Source organism: Corapipo altera, unplaced genomic scaffold, assembly GCF_003945725.1.
Source record: "Corapipo altera isolate COAL_440 unplaced genomic scaffold, ASM394572v1 61, whole genome shotgun sequence".
NCBI lineage: Eukaryota > Metazoa > Chordata > Aves > Passeriformes > Pipridae > Corapipo > Corapipo altera.
This window is the reverse complement of record NW_020884910.1, coordinates 4,176,180-4,196,332: the sequence shown is the minus strand read 5'-3', so window position 1 is coordinate 4,196,332 and position 20,153 is coordinate 4,176,180. Positions and strand designations below refer to the sequence as shown.

At 44.3% G+C, this 20,153-nt stretch overlaps 1 protein-coding gene across 2 annotated transcripts in view; it reads left to right on the top strand.

The window, feature by feature from the left end:
* The first annotated feature begins 19 nt into the window (after positions 1 to 19).
* IGSF11 (immunoglobulin superfamily member 11) overlaps positions 20 to 20,153 on the top strand; it is a 101,420-nt gene continuing 81,286 nt past the window's right edge. The window contains exon 1 of one of the 2 annotated variants that reach the window (XM_027653627.1): positions 20 to 174. In XM_027653627.1, the coding sequence (XP_027509428.1) occupies positions 102 to 174 (73 nt within the window). In that variant the 5' untranslated portion in view covers positions 20 to 101. Of the gene's footprint in view, positions 175 to 9,656; positions 9,795 to 20,153 lie in introns of those variants that run through there. The other variant, XM_027653628.1, reaches the window with a different exon arrangement.

The window sequence follows — 20,153 nt, the reverse complement described above, 5'->3', positions numbered from 1 at the left end:
TCCCGGGACGGCGGCGGCGGCGGCACCACCGGCGGCGGCACCTGCGGCGGCGGGGACAGGCAGGGCTCGGCGGCCCGTCCGCGCCCCTCGCCCGGCCCGGCATGACGCGGCGGCGCCCCGGCGGCGGCGGGAGGTGGGTGCCGGTAGCCCTGGCCGCGCTCCTGGCCCTGAGAGGTGAGTGCTGCTAGGGTGGAGCGGGGCGCGGTGCCCACGGACGGCGGGCGCATCGCCGGGCGGCCCTGGGGTCGCCCGCGGCGGTCCCGCGGCGATGCCCCGTCCGTGGGTAAGTTTTGATTGCGGTCCCGCCGGTGATGCTCGGGAATGCGGCGGCGGGCGAGTGCTTTTGCAGGCAGACGTGGGGAAGGAGCGCTGCTCCGCTCGGCTCCTTTTGCTGCCTCCGCTGCACCATCCTTCCTACTATTATTATATGTATACATATTTTATTTTTTTTTTTTACAGTGCTGTAAAACTTGCTTTAATCTGGGCTTCACGTTAGGCTGAGTTGTCTGGGCCTAGCCCCTTGGTAAGCTCACCTGGGTGGAAAACTCTGGTCTATCCCTCAGGCCCTGAGGCAGCAGGGAACTTTCTGCAGAGATGGTGACAGGCTGCCCGGAGCCCTCTGTGTCCCCCGAGGGTCCTCCCCTCTGCCTCCTCCTTCCAGGCGCACGGCACACTGCTTCAGCTCTAAGATACGTGCCTGCCCCTGGGGATGCGGAGACACACACATCACTTCATCACCTCCCGCCCCCAAAGCCCTTCCGAAATAAGGTGTGTACCCTGGTCCCTGTGTGGAGAGGAAACAAATTGCATGTGACAGATGCTACTCACATCACTTAGTGCATTGCCGAAGAGCACCAGGAGGTGCTGTGATAAGGGCAACAGAAGAAATTACAAAGTGCAAGATGTTCAGACTCATCTGTTGATCAGGTGGCAATGACTTATTTCAAGTAATGCCAAACTTTAGAGCAGGCCTGCTCGGTTATGGTTTACTGAGGTCTATAGGGCAATTTTCTACTGATTTATCCAGAGCTCCACTAAGTAGTTTTGCAGAGGTCTGCTCCGCAGTCTGTCTCTGCACAGCTTTGAGATGACTGAGCACTGCTGCTGGCCACCTTCACTACTGGGACACTGTGAGACTTTCTGCAAGGGATCCCTGAGACTGAGAGGACAGTAAGAAATTACGAAAACTCTCATGAGAAGACCAGAGATGTCTCAGCAAGGTCTGGATGAAACCTCCTCACAGTCTGGATCTGGGTGGAGTCTGCTGCTTGGGTAGCTGTGCCTAGCTGTTACTGCCCTGTGAGGCACAACAGGCTGTTCCCCTCTACCCAGGACCTGCTGAGAAACAAGTCTTGTGATGGATAAGATCAACTTTTCACAAATGCATCAGCTCCAAAAGCACCCTGTGTCCTATCCTCAGAAAATGTTTGGGAGTCTGAGTCAGATGTATTAACTGGAAATTGCACCTGCTGACTTCAAAGATATAAATTATAGGGGAAAAAATTATTAGCATTTAATTGAAAGAAATCATGTCAGCATTCATACTTCATACTATTTGTTTGCTTTTTGTCCTTTTCCCATTTTGAAAAGGGAATTCAATTACTTTCAGGTTCTCAGTGCTACAGTTTTTTTCTGCAGACATTGCAAACGTGTAAATGTCTAGAAAGTTTCTGTGCTTACTGGATTTAGAGGCTTGTAGGTGGTGAAGTGCTTCTATTGATGTGGTATTGCTGCAAAAACATACAACGGTGATCACATTTAAGGTTAAAATTAAAGGAGCATTTAATTATCTTTTTAAGCTAGAAGATTGACTCAATATCTAGTTTTCTTTTTTGGTTGAGGGCACATGGGAGCAATGACATTGGAGACAACTGGGTACAGAAACACACTTTTCCATTAAATATTTCTCTGCAATAGCATAGTGCTTTTTCTTGCACTTTCCTTCAAGACTTAAAGACTACCTGAATGAACCACCTGTGTCTCAAGCTTGGCTTTTTTCTTTTTGTCTTAGGAAAAGTCTTTAGAAGTTGGTGGTAGATGAAAATAGCTGTGGTGCACAGTTATTTCTGTGTTACTCAGTGTGGTCATATTTTCAGTGGTTCTTGAATTTGAATAGAAAACCCTGCTAAGGGATAAGGAACAGACATACACTCATGAAAGGTGAAATTAAATTGGGAGAGTTTTTTTCTAAACAACATTTGCAGAAGATTAGTAAGTGTTTCTGCTCTGGGTTGCCAAGTCTGGTTAAGAACAGTGATTTCTGGTTTGTTTTTTTTTTTCTTTTTTTGAGGTTTCAGGTTGGTTTAGAATACATAGAAGAAAAACGAGGGGATCATATGCAAAGCGATACCTAAATGAAAGGCTTAAAAGTTAAAGGATCAGAAACCGTGAGAGTGTATAATTGGACAAAATACTTAATGCCACACAAATGAAAGGTGTTGGGGAAAAAAGGACCTTGAAGGCCATTTCATAATTCTCACACTTTATACCTATGATAAAATACTGTCAGACTTTGTAGCGAAATTTCAATCAAGTATTATAGTCCCATTTTCTTATGTGGTTGTGCAATTTGTAGAATAGCAATGATTCTTTGTAACTGGCACTAGATGTCTGCTTTTTCTGGGCCTGTTATATCCGTGTTTAATGGTCCTGGGGCAGGAGCAGCATCTATGTTTTCTCTCTAAAGCATTATGAGCTTAATGACTTTGGTGGAAATAATATTTTTTCAAGCTCCTTGGGGAAGTTCAGGGAAAGATGGGAGGGAATTCTGTTTAGAACTTTGAAACCAAACCTGTGAGTGCTAATTAATCCTGCTATGTAGCCAGAAATAGCATCCTGCAAATTGTCAAATGTGGTAGAAATCACACATTGGGTACAGTTAGACTGCAGAACTGACTTTTTTTTTTTTTAACTGCATATGTTTGGATCCTGTGACATAGTATTGCAACAGGGAAGATTTCAGTGTGTTACAGTCCACCACAGCTGGATCTTGCAAGAGCAGGGTAGGGTGTGGGGGCGAGGGTGCCTGGCAGCAGTGTATTAATGCAGCAGCAAGTCCTCAACTTTTCACATGACTTTTCTAGCCTTCAGCTGAAGTCACTCTCCTGTCGGTCTGGGGTTCTCACAGTTGAAAGTGGTTTGGCCTTGCAGCACCCTTCTGCTAGCCCGCGTATCCTTCCCAGCCCTGCACCAGGTCCTCAGCCCTTAGCAAGAGAATACTGTGTCAGTCCTTCGCCCTTCCACGCTTATGCAGTTTTTTTGGAACAGATTGCCATTTGTGTCAAGCTGTGTGGTTTTGTGACGTGTAGATAAATCATTTTGCTCACGACCTGACCTTGGTCCCCAGCGGTAAACACAGATGCATTAACTACTTCTTGCATCTCTGAAGTGGGCATCATTCCTTTATTCTGGAAACCAATTCTTTACCTCTGTTTCTTCAGTATTGCCTAAACCACAATTTTCTTTTATAAGATTCCATTCTCGAGGGATCTCAAAGTGCCTCAAGAGCAGCTATATTTAGTTTCTCGGTACTAATACGGATATACAAAGTATGGTATAAACAACTCTTTAAGAAACTTAGGAATCCTTTTTCCTGCCTTCATTGTGGAGTAGTGTTTTTATTCTTATATCAATAGTTCAGATGGAGAAAGTGGGACCCAGAGAGACCTCGTGACCCACTGAAGGTCAGCGGATGCTGGTAGTAGTCTTGAGTGTCTTGGTGCAAACTATAACCACAGGAGAATGCTTAAATTTATGCAGCAGGTTAAGCAATAATGTAATGGTCCACTTTAGTGATGTTCACTACTAAATTGTGGTGAGTCATCTATATTTAGTAGGATGCTACTATCATCGTGCTTTTTAAGTAAAGTGCTTTTAACACAGTTATTTCAAGGAGAAGTGCATGCACTGAAAAATCTGTTCTTTGTAGTTTTCTCCTTGTGGAGCACTAATGCTGCCTTCCCTTTTGTAAATGTTCAGAGGGAAATTTAGCTCTTGGTTGTTTAACAAATAGTGGTGTAACAAAGACTGTTCCCTGGTTAATACTACCTTGTGTTTGCACAGTCATTTATGAACATTAACTAATAGAGAGTCTCCAAACTTACTTTGTGAGGGCAGTCAGTTTGATTAATAGCATGGAAAACTGATGTGTGCAGGGATGAACTGATTTTCTTGCTGTCAGGTAGGGCATCTGCCTAGCCTCTCCTTTAGAGAAGTCACAATTACAGAGCTTCTAGTCATATGCCTCCCTACTTTTTTCTCGCAAGTGTTTCATGTCTTGTGCACCAGGGAGAAAGCACAGCATTTTTAACTGTGCACAGGGAACTCTTGGTTGTTTTTTTTTTTTTTTTTCTTACAAGTTTTCAACTTTTTGGTTTTGGAGGTCACTTGTGCCTTTTCTGGTTTCTACCTTTTTTTTGCTGTTTGAGCTGGGCTGAGAACAAATGCTTTGTTTCATCCGGATTGAGGAATTTGGCTTCATTCTAAACGGAAATAGAAGTCAAAAGCTTTGATGGTTTTAAAAGGAAATTTTTGAGAGAAATTCCATCTTATGATGCTGATATTGTGTCTCTTTGTGGAATTGTATTATTACAATACAGTAAAGTACCTTAAGCAAAACGGTATTTTTATGTGAAAAGTCAAAACTTTTCATCCCAAAGATGCTTAAGTTGGATGTTTCTGTATTTTTTACTTTTTTTTTCACCCTGTTCTTTCTTTTGAAACACAGTTATGATTTTACAAAACATTCAATGTTTGATAAGTTTTGGTTTTGTGGAAGTAACTGCAGTAAAAACCTTAGTGGTTGCTACTTTTTGTTTCTATGGGGCATTTACAAAGAGCAGTGATATAAAACAACTTGCAGCATTTGGTGGTAGTAGTGCACAGGCTCTGCCCATTATTTTAGCCATCTTGACACATGTATGCAAACATCATGTACATGTATGTGGCATTGCTGTTGTCCTTTCTGTATTCATTGTGCTGTAGAACATTGCCTGTACCAAAAGAGGCAGTTTATGGCATATGAAGTAAGAAAAGTTTCTGTTTAAAAAATACAGCCCATTTCTTAATCATTGCTTCCCCTTCTGCAACAGTTACTGGAGAAGTCAGAATAGTACTAGCAGGTCAAACTCAGTCTCTTATTAATAGTGCATGTGCAGAGCCACAGGTCTCCTCCTGGCAGCATAGCATACTTGTACATTGCATCTCTGCATGAAGTTAATTTCAAATGTAATCTTGGCATTAGACTGATCAGACTGCTTCCTTAGGGACAAAAACTTGTGCATTTATTTTCTCATACCCTTGTGAGCCAACCTAGCTATGAGACCATAAGCTTGTGTTTCACAAGCAACAGCGGGAGAAAGCCAGTGTTTGAAATTCACTTAGTTATGTCTGGGGTCCAGTTTTACTTGGAATGCTGAAGCCAGGAGTGTCATTTGTGGGGAGGTGAAGACACACTGTTTGCAATATGTGGTCCATTTCTGCAGCAGCCTGTCTAAGGAGTGCTGGGTCAGGTCAGACCACTGGTCTGTGGTGGCATGGCCAAAGCTGGATGCTTCAACAGGAGGTGCCAAAACCTCCAGAGAGAGCAATCAGTACCAAACATTTAGCAAACAGGAGTCTGGTGTCATACCAGAGCCACAGGAATAGGCTGGAATAGTATGTATTGCTCAGGACTTCAATGCCTACACAAGCCAATTTTCTTTTAATTTCATGGCATGTCCACACTCCACTTCCTTGCCATAAAATGAATTAGGTCATATGTATTCCTTCTGTCAATGCAAAGCGAATAAAATGTCATCCCCTCCCCTTTCTTCAGAGAAGCCCCTTCCACTTGCAAACCAACAGACATAAAACTTCCCACCTTGCCAGGAGCCAGGCTGAGCTGGGCTAAACAAGCCCCTTCTTGCAGCCTCTTCAGTCGGTGTTTGGAAGGGTTAGTGTACAATCCCACTGGGCCCCAACACTTCAGCCTCCCAAACAGAGTGGACTGCAGGGAGGCTGTCCAGACTCGACTCTTCCTCCGCCTGACATATTAACAGCACCTGCCGAGAGCAAGTGGGCTAGTACACCCTCTCTGCATGCCCACTGGGGAGCCTACTTCCTAATCCTCATTAATTAGAAGTTGGCTGATGCCTGGAAGCATAAGGGTATAGTCCTGCTATGTTCTTTTCTTTCTATTTTTTCATTTTCAAAAAAATTTTCATTCTACCTGACATGTCTGTGGATATTCCCAGTATCCTTATAAATGCGTAGGCCTCTATGGTTTCTGCTGTTTCGAATAAGCAGAAAAAGTAAAAACAGAAAAGGAAAATAATAATATTTTCCTTATGTCCAGTCATGTTTCCTGCTCTTCAGTTATGTTGAACAACCTTTCATTTTTTCTCTTGAAAAAATAAACAAACAAACAAACAAAAATATAGAGAAGCACTTTTCACTTCTTCATTTCCATTTGATAATTTCTTTCTATGTAACTTGTCTCCAAATTTAATTGTCCGAGTTTTAACTGTGCTTGACCACTAAGTGTTTTTGAGGAGTGAATGATGAAACCTTTCTCTGCCTTCTGCATTTTCAAATTTGCCCTCCAGAAGTAACCACAGCAGTTCCAGCTGAGGGTGCACTGCTAGTGTTCATGGTGGCATTTGAATACTTCCAGCATCCTTTTCAGCCTCCGCCTTTAGACATCCTAACAGCTTGCTTGCTTCTTTGACCACTGTTACATGTTGAACAGATGTTTTCATTTAGCTGTTCACAGCGATACCAAGATATTTTTCTCAAGTGATTACATTTGAATTAGAGCCCCATGGTATGTGAGTAGTTCAGATTATTCTCTCAAGTTCTTATTACTGTCCGTTTGGTAATGTTGAATTTCATCTTGCATTATGCTGCCCACTTGCTGAGCTTTGTCAGATCCCTTGGAAGTCTATCTCAATCTTCTTTTGTCTCAGCCAGCCCAAATCACTTTGCCAGCTTCCTGTCTCTCTTCCAGATATTAAGGAATAGATTAAACCACCCCAGAACTGGTATGAAACCTGGGGGTAATCCTTTGTAATCAGGGCCAGAGCAAGGACAGGGGGAGAGGGGCTCCCATGCCTCTGAGCCGGGGCACTGAATGGTGGGGCAGCGGCTCTGGACTCAGTCTGACCCTGAGTGGCCTGAACCCCACTGAGCGTGAAGCAAAGGGGAGAGTTCCCACACCAGGCAAGCAGCGGACAGGTCTGTCACTGAACTGGCATCCTGCCCAGAACAATTTAGCAGGTGCACTTTGAAGTGGCAGAAAATTAATCACTTAGTCTTGTCCTTTTCCTTCCAAAATTCAAGTGGATTGAACGTCCACAAGTTCCCCTGAGCAGAGATCAAGCTGGTTTGTCTCCTGTTACGTACTTTTTGGGGCTTAGGGTATTGGTCTGGTTTAACCAAGCCCTGCTGCAATTTCCAGGCTAACCCTATACCCTCTCTTAGGGAGAACATAGCTAACTTCAGGAAACACCTGACTTAGTAAGAGCTTGCTTGTCTTCGCTAGCAGTACAGCCACTTGAGAAATTTCATTCTCCTCCTGTTCAGCACTTCTGGACCTGTCCTTTGAATGTACTGAAATGATTGTTTGTTTTTTCACTTTTGCTCTCAGTCCTAGCTACCACTTTATGAAGCAACTGCTTAGACTGAATCACTTCTTGTTCCTTTTGTTTGGCCATACAATGTGCTCCCTTGCTTCTCAGCAGTTTTTTGTTTAGGGGCACCTACTACCTTGTCAGTGTCGATGCTGAGATTGCTTCAACACACCATTGTACAGAGTATAACAAATTTAATTTTGCTGCTTTTGGAGTTAGGTTGTTTTGACTGTTTCTACATGTAATTGTTTTTTTCTAACATTCGAGAGGCACAGTGCAAAGTTCTGGTACCGTTTTTCTCACAGGGATGTTAAATTTGATTATGTAGCAGTCTCCGGTCCTTTGTGTCTTTGTCACAATTGCAGTTCCCATTACTTAGTATCTTTGCATCAATTGCAGTGTTTTAGATTCTGAGTGCCCTGGGGCAGGTTGTTCCAAGTCCTACCTACGCTCTTTAAGACGCTGCAGAATTGTGACCTGCTGTGACACTCAGCTAATTCTTGAACATGTTGCTGAAGTCACTATTTTTTTGTTTATTTTGACTTTGTTCCTTTGCTCTCACTTCACGTGGTGCAGTAGATATTCCTTACCTGATCAGCAGGCCATTGGTAAATCCAGGTTGCTTTAGTGAGATTTGAGTTTTAGTTAGCTTTTCTCCCTCTTCAGCCTTGGCTATCTAGATGGGATTTGTGTATCACCCATCTTGCAGGTTGATGTCTCTGCCTTTTTACCCACTCTGGATTTCCAGGCGGGTCATCAGTCTGTGATAAATTCTGCAGTTGTGGGTACACAGACTACAAGACATGCTGGACACTTTGTTGGTTGATATGGCTGTATAAAGTGGATGTTGCCTCATGTTGTAGGGTATGGCTCACTGCAGGCTTCAGCATCAAACCTGAAATGCTCCTTGGAGCCTTTTGCTCCAGCTTCACAACTGCCTGTTCTGACTTGTGTTCACATGTGGTCTGTCAACATTAGCTGCACTCTACAAAATGTTTGGTTTAGAAATGATATCTCAGAAAGTACAGCCCTGTTTCTTGGCTAAAAAGTCCCTGGGTGCTCCTGCAGGGAGTGCTCTGAGTCCCTCCAGTTCTTGTGCATCACTAGTTCTGCTGCCTCTCACTGCTTGTGCCAGTGAGTGGGGCCTGAAGCTCACCACGACCCTTGGGGAAGAAGAGAGGGGTGCGTGGAAAGACCTTGTTGTTTTAGTGAAGATGCTTGAGAAAAAGTGCCAGAGGGCTTCTGCAGGGCACTGTTTGGCTTGTGTGGCTTCTGGGCTTCTTCCATAGCTGAGTGTGTTTCACTGTTTGATGGGGTTTGATGTCTGGATGTCTCCATTGGTTGTGGAGCTGCTAGGCTGCAAGCCTGCTTGGCTTTTGGGCTGTGTGCTGTGAGCTAGTGGCTCAGAGAGGTTGGGAGGACCTTGGCTACATGGCAGAGGGACAGAATAGCCTCTGTCTGTCTGCAAAATTATCATGTCCTTGGCTTGTCAAGGGCAGCTCTTCCTTTTGCCTCTGAAACAGCTGGTGTGCCCTGGGCCCTTATTACGGGACTCATCCGCAATCAGCGCCTCCCTCTTTTGCACTGAAAATGCCTTGGATACAGAGAGTAGGCTTGTGTTTCTAAGCTGCATGGAGTTGCAGCAAGGCTGCGTTTTGCTTGTTCTTTGGGGAATGCTGTTATATTAGTTAGCCCTACAGTAGCTTTTTTGCATAGTTTCATCTGTTCTTGCTGCTCTCATCCCTATTCCCAGTGGCTGCTTTGCTTTTTTTTTTTTTTTTATTTTGTGAGACTGCATTTCAGCTGCCACATTGACAGCAGTTGTCTGTTTATCCACAGAATAGGTACAACGCAGGAAGCTTCCCCCACCCTCTTAGTCCCCATCCTCCAGCCCTCCTGGACTACATCCCCCGTCCCCCACTGCTTCACCTTCACTGGGAGCTCCAGCCCTGAGCCAGAGGGCTCAGCTGGAGGGGACTGCTGCGGGTGAAGGGGGGGAGATGAGGCATCCCACCACCACCGGCTTGTGTTGCATCCTAATTGCAAATAGCCCTTCCGGAGTCAGCAGTTTGTGGGAATAATTGACAGGAGGTGCCGGCGAGGTGCTGAGTCAGAGCGAGGTGTGCTTGCCAAGTCACTGCAGCAGAAGGAGTCCGCTCGCCTCGCGTGGAGGGAAGCCAATGGACGGTGGGTTTCCTAGCTGCCTTTTGGGCCTCTTTCTTTCTTTTCTCTGAGGCTGCAACTCAGCAGCGATGATGCTATGCATGTAAGGGAGAAACCGGGGGGGCGGGGGAGCTCTTTATTTTTTGCTTTTTCCTTTTTGATTTTTTTTGGCTGTGAGTGCTGGGGATTAGGAAATGTGGGCTCCATTCCCACCTGCTGCCACTGGGTCTCTGTGCTGCCATTTTTATGCTTCAAACAAGTAGAAGGGGCAAAAAACACATATTGGGGTTAGAGTCGAGTGAGTGGCCCTAGTGAAAGATTGATCTCTCCTGAGAGAGGAAAAGCAGCATGTGACACCCTCAGCCAAGCAAGGGGGATAGCTATGCAAGCCAAAAAACCTGCAAAATAAAATGATTGAAAAGGTGGTTTGTCCTGTCCTTCCTGAGGGTTACTTCTGCTGCAGTGTCCTACCATTTGTTTAGGGGTTTGAAATTACTTGTTAGACATGCAGGAAGATCAGTGCTTGTCCTATATACATCTAGCACCTGATAGACCTCCAGGTCAGACTTGTGAGAGCCCTGCCATTTGTTCCTGACCTTCTTGAGTATGGCTAGCATCAATGCTTATGCTACAGCTGAGTCTGTCCCAGAGATCTGGATCCTTTCCTTATTTCAGGGTGACTTCAGATGTCTTTGTCTTTCTCTCCCTCTGTAGCACAGGCTACCATTTTCCTACCTTGGACAAAAGTTGGTATATGTTTGCCCAGTGATCTAAATATATGTGTCTACTCTGTACTGCCTTTGTAGGGAGAGCATATTATTTTTGCTTTTACCAACCACTCTGTAGAAAGAGATAAACGTGAAGACAGAGGCCCATGTATTTTTCAGAACCTTTCATATCTATGCTTCATCCACCCAACCCACGTTTTTAATGTTAATCTTTGTATAATCTTTCTTTTCACTGACTCAGGTAACAACCATGTTATCTAGATCATCATGCAGCTGATGGGGAAAACTGAGGCCCAGAGATGGGAAGTGTCTTTCCCACAGTCATACAGGATTCCCATGGGCAACCTGGGCTTGAAGCCTGCATCTCCTGAGTGCCAGCCCATGCCTTCCCCATGGGACCATGATGCCTGTCCACTGATTTAGTTAGTGACCTGCTGGATGTTTTTCATCCTGAGTTTTTATGGCAGTGGCTCCTGGATGGTTATCAACTTCGAGCCTTTAAAGAAAATCTGAGGTGACTAAATTGAAAGCTTCTCTTCCCTCATCCTTGTCTCGACCACCGTCATGATGAATATCGTGCACGGCACCCCCAGAAGGGTGGCCCTGGGGTCACTGGGGATGATGTCTCTCTTTCTTGACTCTGGCTTGCTGCCTGTTCACATGCTGGGTGCAGTCTGTGACACTGGTGGCAATCTTAAACCATCTGTGCCTTGAGGACCCTTTGGAGGAAATCTTTCTCTGCTTGTTTTTTCTGTGAAATCAACCAGGGATAGCTTAGAAGGTTTGGAAGGCTTAGTATCCTTGCTACATTACTGGCCTGCCTTCAATTTGTGTTTCTGTGTGAGCTTTGCAACGGATGGTGGAGATGTGCTAGCCAGAGCACTGCTATAGAGGAGTGGATCTGGTCCTCATACATTTTGAATTATTGTCTTCATTTCTCAAGGAAACCATAGTTTCCATCTAGTTTAATGCAGCCCTCCCTCCTTATCCACTCTCTACGCATGGTGTGGCTTCACTCTGGAAACGAGAAAAAAAAATAGAGCACTGTCTGTTACAATTGGGATTTTGTGAGGTACCTGTGGGAATTAAGCACTCAATTCCCCCAGGTTCCTTTTGAACAACCTAGCTGATGTGAATTTATGTTGAAAATAAGAAGGAGTGGAAGCAGTCTTGTCAGCAGAACCACAGCTATTCTTCCTGTGTTTGGTGTAGCAACTGCCACGGTAAAGCTTATTTAGCTTTTAAGGCCTCTAGGTCAGGACCTAGGACTGGAGTTTGCAAGAGGTGTCTGATGTAAGTCGACCCTATACCCTTGCTTGCTCTGGCCCTGAGCTGAGGGTCTTTTAAAACACTCATAAGTACTGTGGAAATACTAGTGTGTAATAACACTGTGTGTAGGGCCCCTGTGCTGTGCTCAGGCTTGACAAATGCACCTGACATCCACTGGGCCAAGGACTGAGTCTGCTAAGAGTCAGTCCAGAATGGTGAAACTCTGCAAAACCAACCCTTTTTTCATTTCCAAGAAGTAAAGAAGTGTATGGATGGTGAGGTGTAGCCTTTAGTTGCAACTCACAGCCAGTAGCAGCAATAGAATTTGCTTTGCAGATAATTGAGAGATTCTTTCTACAACTGCAAGAATCTTGTTTTGTTCCCTTCCTCCATAACCAAGGAATGACAGCTTTCATCAGTTTTCCACAAATTGAGAAATTCAGTGACAATCATCACACTTTTAATTAAAAGTAAACAGTTATGATATTAAAAAAATAAACAACTGCTGGAGACCAAACAAGTAGTGGAATATAGCTGTCACTTAGAATAAGGCAGGACACGAACAAGATGAAAAAGCTGCCTTCATCCTTGCTTATGAGTAAGAACTCTTTATAGATTTTGTTTTCACGGCTAAAATGAATTTCATAGCATATTTTAGGGCTTTTTCCTGGAATTTGTTGCACTGGCCATATAGCCAGGGCACAGCTGGCAACTTGTCTTGCAGCTTCAGAAGGAGAAAAGCGATTCGAGTGAGGATGCTGCCAACCCTGTGAGCCAGCGCAGAGCTGGTAGGTCCCAGAAAGCCACTGTTTTCCACTGTCAGTGATCTTCTTCTAGATCTTCCTCTTCCCTTGGCTCTCTGATGCGTGTCTCCTGCATCTCTCACCTTTATGAAAGAGTTCAATATGTGGCTTGATGGACAAAAAGAAATGTCCAGCCTTCACTGTGAATTTATATGAAATGGGCCCAAGTTGTGTAAATCTCATTAAATTAGCCAACTGTGTAAGACTTCCATTTGTTTTGGCTTTGCTTAGAGAACAGCTTGGATTGTTCTCTCAGATTTGAAGAGTTATTCAGCCTCGGAGCTCAAAATCAAATCACAGTCTAAAATCAGACCAGGTCTCCTTAGCTCAGGTTTTAAAAGAGAAACGTATTACACTCCAGGTCCATTAAAGTCAAAAGGCTGCCTTAATGCGTGTGTATATATATAATATATAATAATGCATACATAACTGGACAGCCAAAATAAAGCAGCACTGGGAAATGCAAAAGTTAATGATGCCTTGTTATGTATCCTCTATCATTTATGGCACGAATCCTGTATCTTTTATGGCATGAATTTTATATTCTAAGTGGTAGTAAGATTAGAGGTAGGTGAATAATTTATAGGAAATAATTTATTTAATGAATTCCTCTTCCATTTCTATTTGCAAATTGTTTGTGAACATCCTGTGGTTTCTTTGCATTTTACTTATTTGAAATTACTTACTGAATAGCTTCTACAAATAATATTTGACATACCACAAGCTTATGAGCAGGTTTGGTTTTGGTTTTTTTTTATTGTTTTGTAGGAGGGGTAGCAGCATTTCAGCTCCAGGTTTTGTTGCTCACCGGTGATACAGAGCAAAAGTTCATGCCATAGTATTTCACTATTCTGACAACTAAAAGTAATTGTTAAAATTCAGCAGTTTCTGAAAGGTATCGAGAATTAGCTATTACTTTTTAATGATTATTCAGACTGTTTGCATGGATAGGCAAGTTCAAAATTCACTTTTGTCAGTGAGTGCTAAAATTGCTCAAAATGTGTTACTTCCTTGTACATTCACGTCACTGAATTAGAATAGTTGCAGAAATGAACAGAACGCTGTAAAGTCCACAGTGTGCTGTGCATATGCCTGACTTCAGGCATATTCTTGAGTAGATGCATAAGTGGTAGAGTGGCAAATTATGAACTTCAGCATGTGTTTAAGTGGTTTTCTGAATTAGGGACCAAAATAGAGAAAAAAGGAAATTTATCTTTCATGAAAGTGAACATGCAAGAGAATTTTGTTTCCTCATCTGCAGTTATGGGGCATTGCATCTTTCAAATGGGGAGGGGGAGAGGGGAAAGCAATGATTTAAATATTGCATTAACTTGCAGTATTTTTGGTTTCATCAAACACAAGGCAGTTAAGCTGAAATTTCCCACACATGTCATTCTCTGTATTTTTCCCCCTTAAATATTGTAGGAATTAACATGAATAATTGAAAAAAAAAACCCAAACCCACCAAATAAAAAACCTCCCCAAGAATCCTCACCCATCAGTTTCAGTTGCTATTTTACTTATATCTTCATTTTTAAAGATTTCTCAGATTTCAGAATATTTTCCATCCACTTATCATGACTCTAAAAAAAGTTCATTTGGAAATATTAAATACTGTTTGACAAAAGTGACCATCAGAGAAAGGAAGTTTCTCTGGATCTGCAAGGAATAGGTATGAGTTACTCTAGCACCTTAAAGAGCTGTCATAACAATGTAAACTGTTAAAGGTTTACATTCTTCTGTGCAACTTTTGAAAGCTACAGGTTGTGGAAAGCAGCTTCTGAAGTTTTGTGATACATCCTTCAGCTTTGTAAGGCAGATGGTGTTTCGCTGGCCTGCCTGGAAGGCACAGTTGAAGAGTCGATTTTGTGGGTTTGTGAACCAGTGAGGCCTCATGTTCTTCCCATTTGTGCCTTCAGGCTGAACTTTGTGGGCTCTCTTATGTCTAGCAGAGGGTTGAGTGTGACAGTGAGTACCTCACCTGTACCTGCCCATCTAATTTCATGAACCCTATGGAGAGACAAGTAATATCTAAGGCCTTTTCTGTCAGAGCAGGGATGGGTGCAGGCGCCTTGTGTTCCAAGGAAACAATTGTTTCTGGGCCACAATGCCCATGGACACATTGAGTTGAAGTAGCTAGCAGAAGACCACAGATGGCTCAGGCCAGCGTGGTCTGGAATCTGGGAAGAGAAAAAGCCATCTCTAGGTGATGAATGATGTGTGGGATGCAACTGCAGAAATAGGCAGTCAATTTTGGGTGAAGAATAGCGACTGTTCCTGCTGACTTGCAAGGGCTAAAATGACCTCTTTGGAGCAGAGAGTCAGAGGAATAAGGTGTTATTTCTTATGCCAGTGATCAGAAATGCACTTGAGCCATGCTCTGCACCAAAGCCCCAGACCAGACATATCACAGGGATAATCCTGCAAAATGTGGTCATCAATGTCTGCCAATGCTTGTATGCAAGCAACTTGCATAATGTACATGAGAAGAGGGATTTTTCCAGAAGGAGGGTTTTTGTATCTCTGTGCATATGTCTTGCCCTTTAGGAGATGATCTAGATCCCAATCTTGCACACACAGAAATCAATAGGAGTTTCAGCTTTGTGTAGTGGGGAAGGTGAGGAAACCTTTGTCAGGCAGAAGAAAGGAGTGCTGGAGTTGGACTAGCAGTGTGTGCTGCAGGGAGGACTGTGGAGTCCCTGGACTGTGTGTTCCCCAATCTGTATTACTATTTATTGACCCATGCTCCTCACCCACTGTCCTCCTCCATGTTCTGTCCTGTGATTCCAGCCCCAGGGCTGGAGAGGATCCTGTGAGGAAAAGCTGGCAGTGGAATTCCAAATTTTACACCAATAGTCTTCTTTCCTCTTTCTAAGGCTTTCTGAGCATTAACTACAGAAAATTTATCCACGCTTATTGCTCGTCTCTGGCACCTTTTATGACCTCAGTGACGAACACTGTGAAATTAGAAAACAATCACCTATACCAAACAAGATAAACAACAAATGGTCCCAACAGTCTGCCATGTGTCCTGTCACACTACAGGGATGCCTTTAGCACCAAAATAAGCAGCACTGCATTAGGTTTAAAGGGGCAATGATGCTGTATCCTGCAAGAGCTGTGGGCACTTGTATCTATGACAGGAAAAACATCAAGAGACTGCTTGAGGTAATTGCATCCTCATTATTTTGAGACCACAGCCTGGTCAGCTCAGGAAGGTGGGAGATCAAAGACCACTTCTGAATTTAGCTTGGGCTCACTTTCATAGAGCCTTGAGATGAAGATGGCAGAGGAGGTTAGTTTGCCAAGAAGTGTGGCTATGTCTCCATCCAGTGGCTAGTGCCACTGATGACGAGTCAGCATCCCACAGAAATCCAGCTTTATTTGGGGAAATGTCCCAAAAGAAGGATGTGGCAGAGGGGAGGCTGCCTTCCTAAAACTGACTTTTATAGAGGTCTAAGATGCGTTTTAACTTGTCTTGTGCCTTTCTTTCTTGTCCTGTGTCCAGTGTTATAAACATAGACTTACTGAATATATTAATAAAAATATAATAATAATCATAATCATTATTATTAGCTATTTTACACTACCTTGGGGAAGATCCTGGTTATGTGAATTGGTTCTACTGTGATTCCAATGGGATGGTACACAGTTTCATACCTAAATGGCTGTGGCCATACATCAGGCTCACTCTGTCTCTCACAGTCAGCCAGGACAAGTTGAAACAGGCAAAAGGAAAGAAAATAGACAAATTTCCGCATCCATAGCAGCTGGAGTGAACGCCAAACAGATGGGCTCTTCCACCCCGATTATCCTAACCTCCTAAATATAGAAATACAGGCTTTTTTTTTTGCTTCTTCTCTTCTATTTTTTTTATAAATTTAAATTACCCGAGGGGGTGGTGTTAGCTCACGCTAGGGCAGTGCTAACGAGTGCAAATAGAAGTCATCTGCTGACAGAGTCAGATCACGGCTTCTGCTCATGACTATCCCCCCACCCTACCCACACGCATTTTTCCCATTGGTAGTGTGGGGATGAGTAGGGGCTGAAGCCATTATCTCTGTGGGGTAGGAAAATTTGTATGTGTGCATGAACCAGCTTTCATTTCAAATCCTGTGTGTGATTATGCAGATACACAGAGTAAATGAGCACCAAAGAAAATGGTTAAGAACTACATATCCTCCTCACCTCCTCCTGCAGATGGTTTGGTAAGTAGATGGGGCAGCTGTACTCAAGTCACTGGAGGAGTTCACAGCTATTTTGGTTATCATTCCACAAGCACACTGATAGATACAGAGTAGAAAGGTGCACGGTCTGCTTTTTATCACGTCCCAATTCATGGTTTTATGGAGCATGCAGAGAGACTGAAGGGATGTCTTCTGGCAGCAGGCTGGTTGTGCCTGAACAACCTCATCCTTTTTGTTCTGCAGTGGTTGACACCAGCAAAACAACGGCAGGGTAATTCTTTGTGTGATCTGTTTGGACTTCTTTTGCTGTACTGAGCACTTGGATAGGAAAACTCTAATGGTTTGTTTTTTCTCCAATGGGGAGACGCAGCACTTCACCAGTGCTGTGTTTTCCATTCATCTTCCAGATAACTTCTGCTCTTTCTTGCCTGAGAGCTGAATTTTCTACCTGTTTTCAGGCTTTTGTTCCCTGACCAGCCTTGGGAAGCAGGTGGCAGGAGGAGGTGCTCCCTGCATAACATGGCAGAGGACTATAAGGCTGTGTGTCTTCCCCCTGCCCTCTTTTATACTTGCACAGTGGAGAGTTCATACACTTGGGTCTTGCTTTCCCCACCTCTAGGAAGGGAATGAATGACAGGGGTTTGTCTGGGAAAAACATGTGGGTGCTGTATTACTGTTACCTCTGTAACCATGAACTAAGACATAGAATGAGGACAAAGGTTAGGAGCAAAACTGCACTGACTTGGGGCCCAGCCAGGCAGAACTGCAATGTTTTTCCCTTGTCATTGTGTACAAGGATGTGTTGTACTCTGTGAATGTATCTACGCTACCATCAGTGCAGATATACAAATAGACCATGTATAAGACTTCAGAGACTCTGTGAAGAGGTTCTTTATCTTATGGGCTGCTTTCCATGTAAGGATGTGTGTAGTGTATTAAAAGCTCTCAAGGCTCATTTTGCTTGTGTGCTCATGCTCTCCTGCAGAAACCCAAACAGTTTTAACCTTAAACCCAGGTGCCAAAGTGCCATATGTACTGTTGGCTTCTATAGGATCTACATCTTCCTTGGAGGCCTTTTGCATGCAGGAGAGGTCACTAACTTTTGGAAGAGGCTGGCTGGGGGAGGTGTGGAGTTTGCACCATGGAAGAAGACTTCTAGGAATAAGTTCATCCAGGAGCTGGCAGGGTGACAGAACTGTAGGAAATCCTGCCTTGTGGCAGGGGGATGAAGCTGGTGATTTCCTGAGGGTTGCTGCACAGGGAATTGTTACCCCTGGTATTTCCAGGGTAGAGTGCTTCTCTTGTTACACTGAGGTCATGCAGAGTAACATTGTCTGGACTGTGAAGCACACAGATGCTATAGATACTGGGTAGTGAGGCGAAAGCAAATACATCTGGAAGCTTCCCCTGGAAATAGTCTGTGTTTGGCATGGCAGGGGTCATTCCACCGATAATAAGCCCTCCTGGGGCCATGCTTATATTTACGCTGTGTTCCCCAGAGCCTGGGTCAGGAGAGGGCTTTGCAGCCCGGGTGCAGTGCCAGACCTGTGCTACCTTCCATGCTTTTGCTTAGGAGTCAGGATAAGGTCTCGCAGATACTGCATATAAGGGATCACAGTGGAGAGGCACCTAATTGGTTTTGCACCAGAGGAGCTTTGGCATGGTTTATTCACTCTGATTCACGAGTGGCTGTATCAAACCTGGCTTGCACAGTGCAGGGTCACTCAAGCATCTCTGTGCTGTGCACTTGAGTAGTCCTGACCAGCAGCAGCTCAGGGGTGCAGGCACACCCGTGCTGGCTCCTCTGCACGCTGCCTGCTTGGCAGAACTGCCTCACTCAGGCTTTGAGCCACTGCGTGCCTGATCTGTCTCTCACAGCAGCTTCGCCTCATTCATGCTGCACAGAGCCAGGGCTCGTCGGCCAGCCAGACCTGGATAACCCTGATGGGAGCCACTACTGTATTTCTGCATCAACATCATGGCTAATCGACAACCTGCTCAGATCCTCTCTGGGGACACTAACAGTATTTTTAGGATTTAAAAGAATAATGATGCCTCAAGGAGAGACTGGTTGTGCTGCTCGTGTTTAAGGATGCCTGGTATTTTCAGTAATGCTTTCCACCTTTTCTTGCCTCAGTTTCACTCTTGGTAAATGAGGGTTAACAATTGCCCTGATTACAATTGTTGCCCCCCTGAGTAACTGTGGTGGTCGTTATTGTTATCCTGTCTTTGCTTTGAGACACTTAATAATCTTGCCAGGTTTGAAAGACATGGCCTAGAATTTTCCTATCCCTGGATTCTAGCTCAGACTGACTTTGGATGGAAATTTTTACCCTCCTCTCTCCTATTTTTGAGAATAAGATTGAGGGGAAAAATGGGTTCCTGCATGTTTGAAAATGAAAATATTTTTTTTCGAATGCTGTCTTTCTGCCATGTTGTGAAGCCAGACCTTAAAATGCAACAGAAGAGTGGTCTGTGTGACATAGGTGTGCCTTCTGTCATCTTTGAGAAAATCTACCTGAATTAGGCTAGATAAAGAGCCTTTGAAAAATCAATTGTGATTGTCCATGTGCTCAGCAGAGGCAACAGAGAATTCAGCAAGGAAAAAACCCTTGACTTTTCACCTGTTGCAGCTTTGTTGTGTGCTAAGGATGTGCATCCTGCTACCCCGTGGCACGCAGACCATGCTGGAAAGGTACTGGGACAAAGCCAGAACTCCCATGCAGATGCCATGAGCTGAGCTAGGGCTGATCTTTGTCAGCAGGAGCAGGATACGAGTCTGTGTCTCCCTTACTTGCTGAGGGGCTTTCCTTTGTCATACTTGGAGGTGATGGAGAAGCAAGCCACCTTTTTCATGTTCAAGAAAAGATGGAGCTGGTCAGGGAGGTGACCAAGGCAGGGGTGCGTGGGGACAAAGGAACATGATGAGAGTGGGAACACATCAAAGAATTGGGGATGGGAGAAGAGAGGAAGCGGAACCATATGGGACTGGATGGAGATGGACTCACTGGGAGTGAGTTATATTAGTGGGCTGCCCCCAAGCCTTCTCTTCTTCAGGCTACACCATCTCTCTCAGCCTCTCCTATGGGAGACAACAGTCACACAGAGGGATTAAGACTGGGAGTGGGGCTCTTTGTGAGGGACTCTTCGGCCTGATGATGCTCAGGGGATAGGGATATGATGAGACTGGCTGGGCAAGAAGACCAGTGTCCCATCCCAGGGAAACTGAAAAACTAGAAGAACTGAGCACTCTAAAATCTTCCCCAGGGATTCAGCAATTCTATCTTCTGGTTGGGACTTGAAGGTATACCACAAATATAACCTGCAGTCACATATTTAGTGTAAAGTCAGTAAGCCAGAGAATTAAATATATGCTCAGTTTCTGTCTATCCTGGA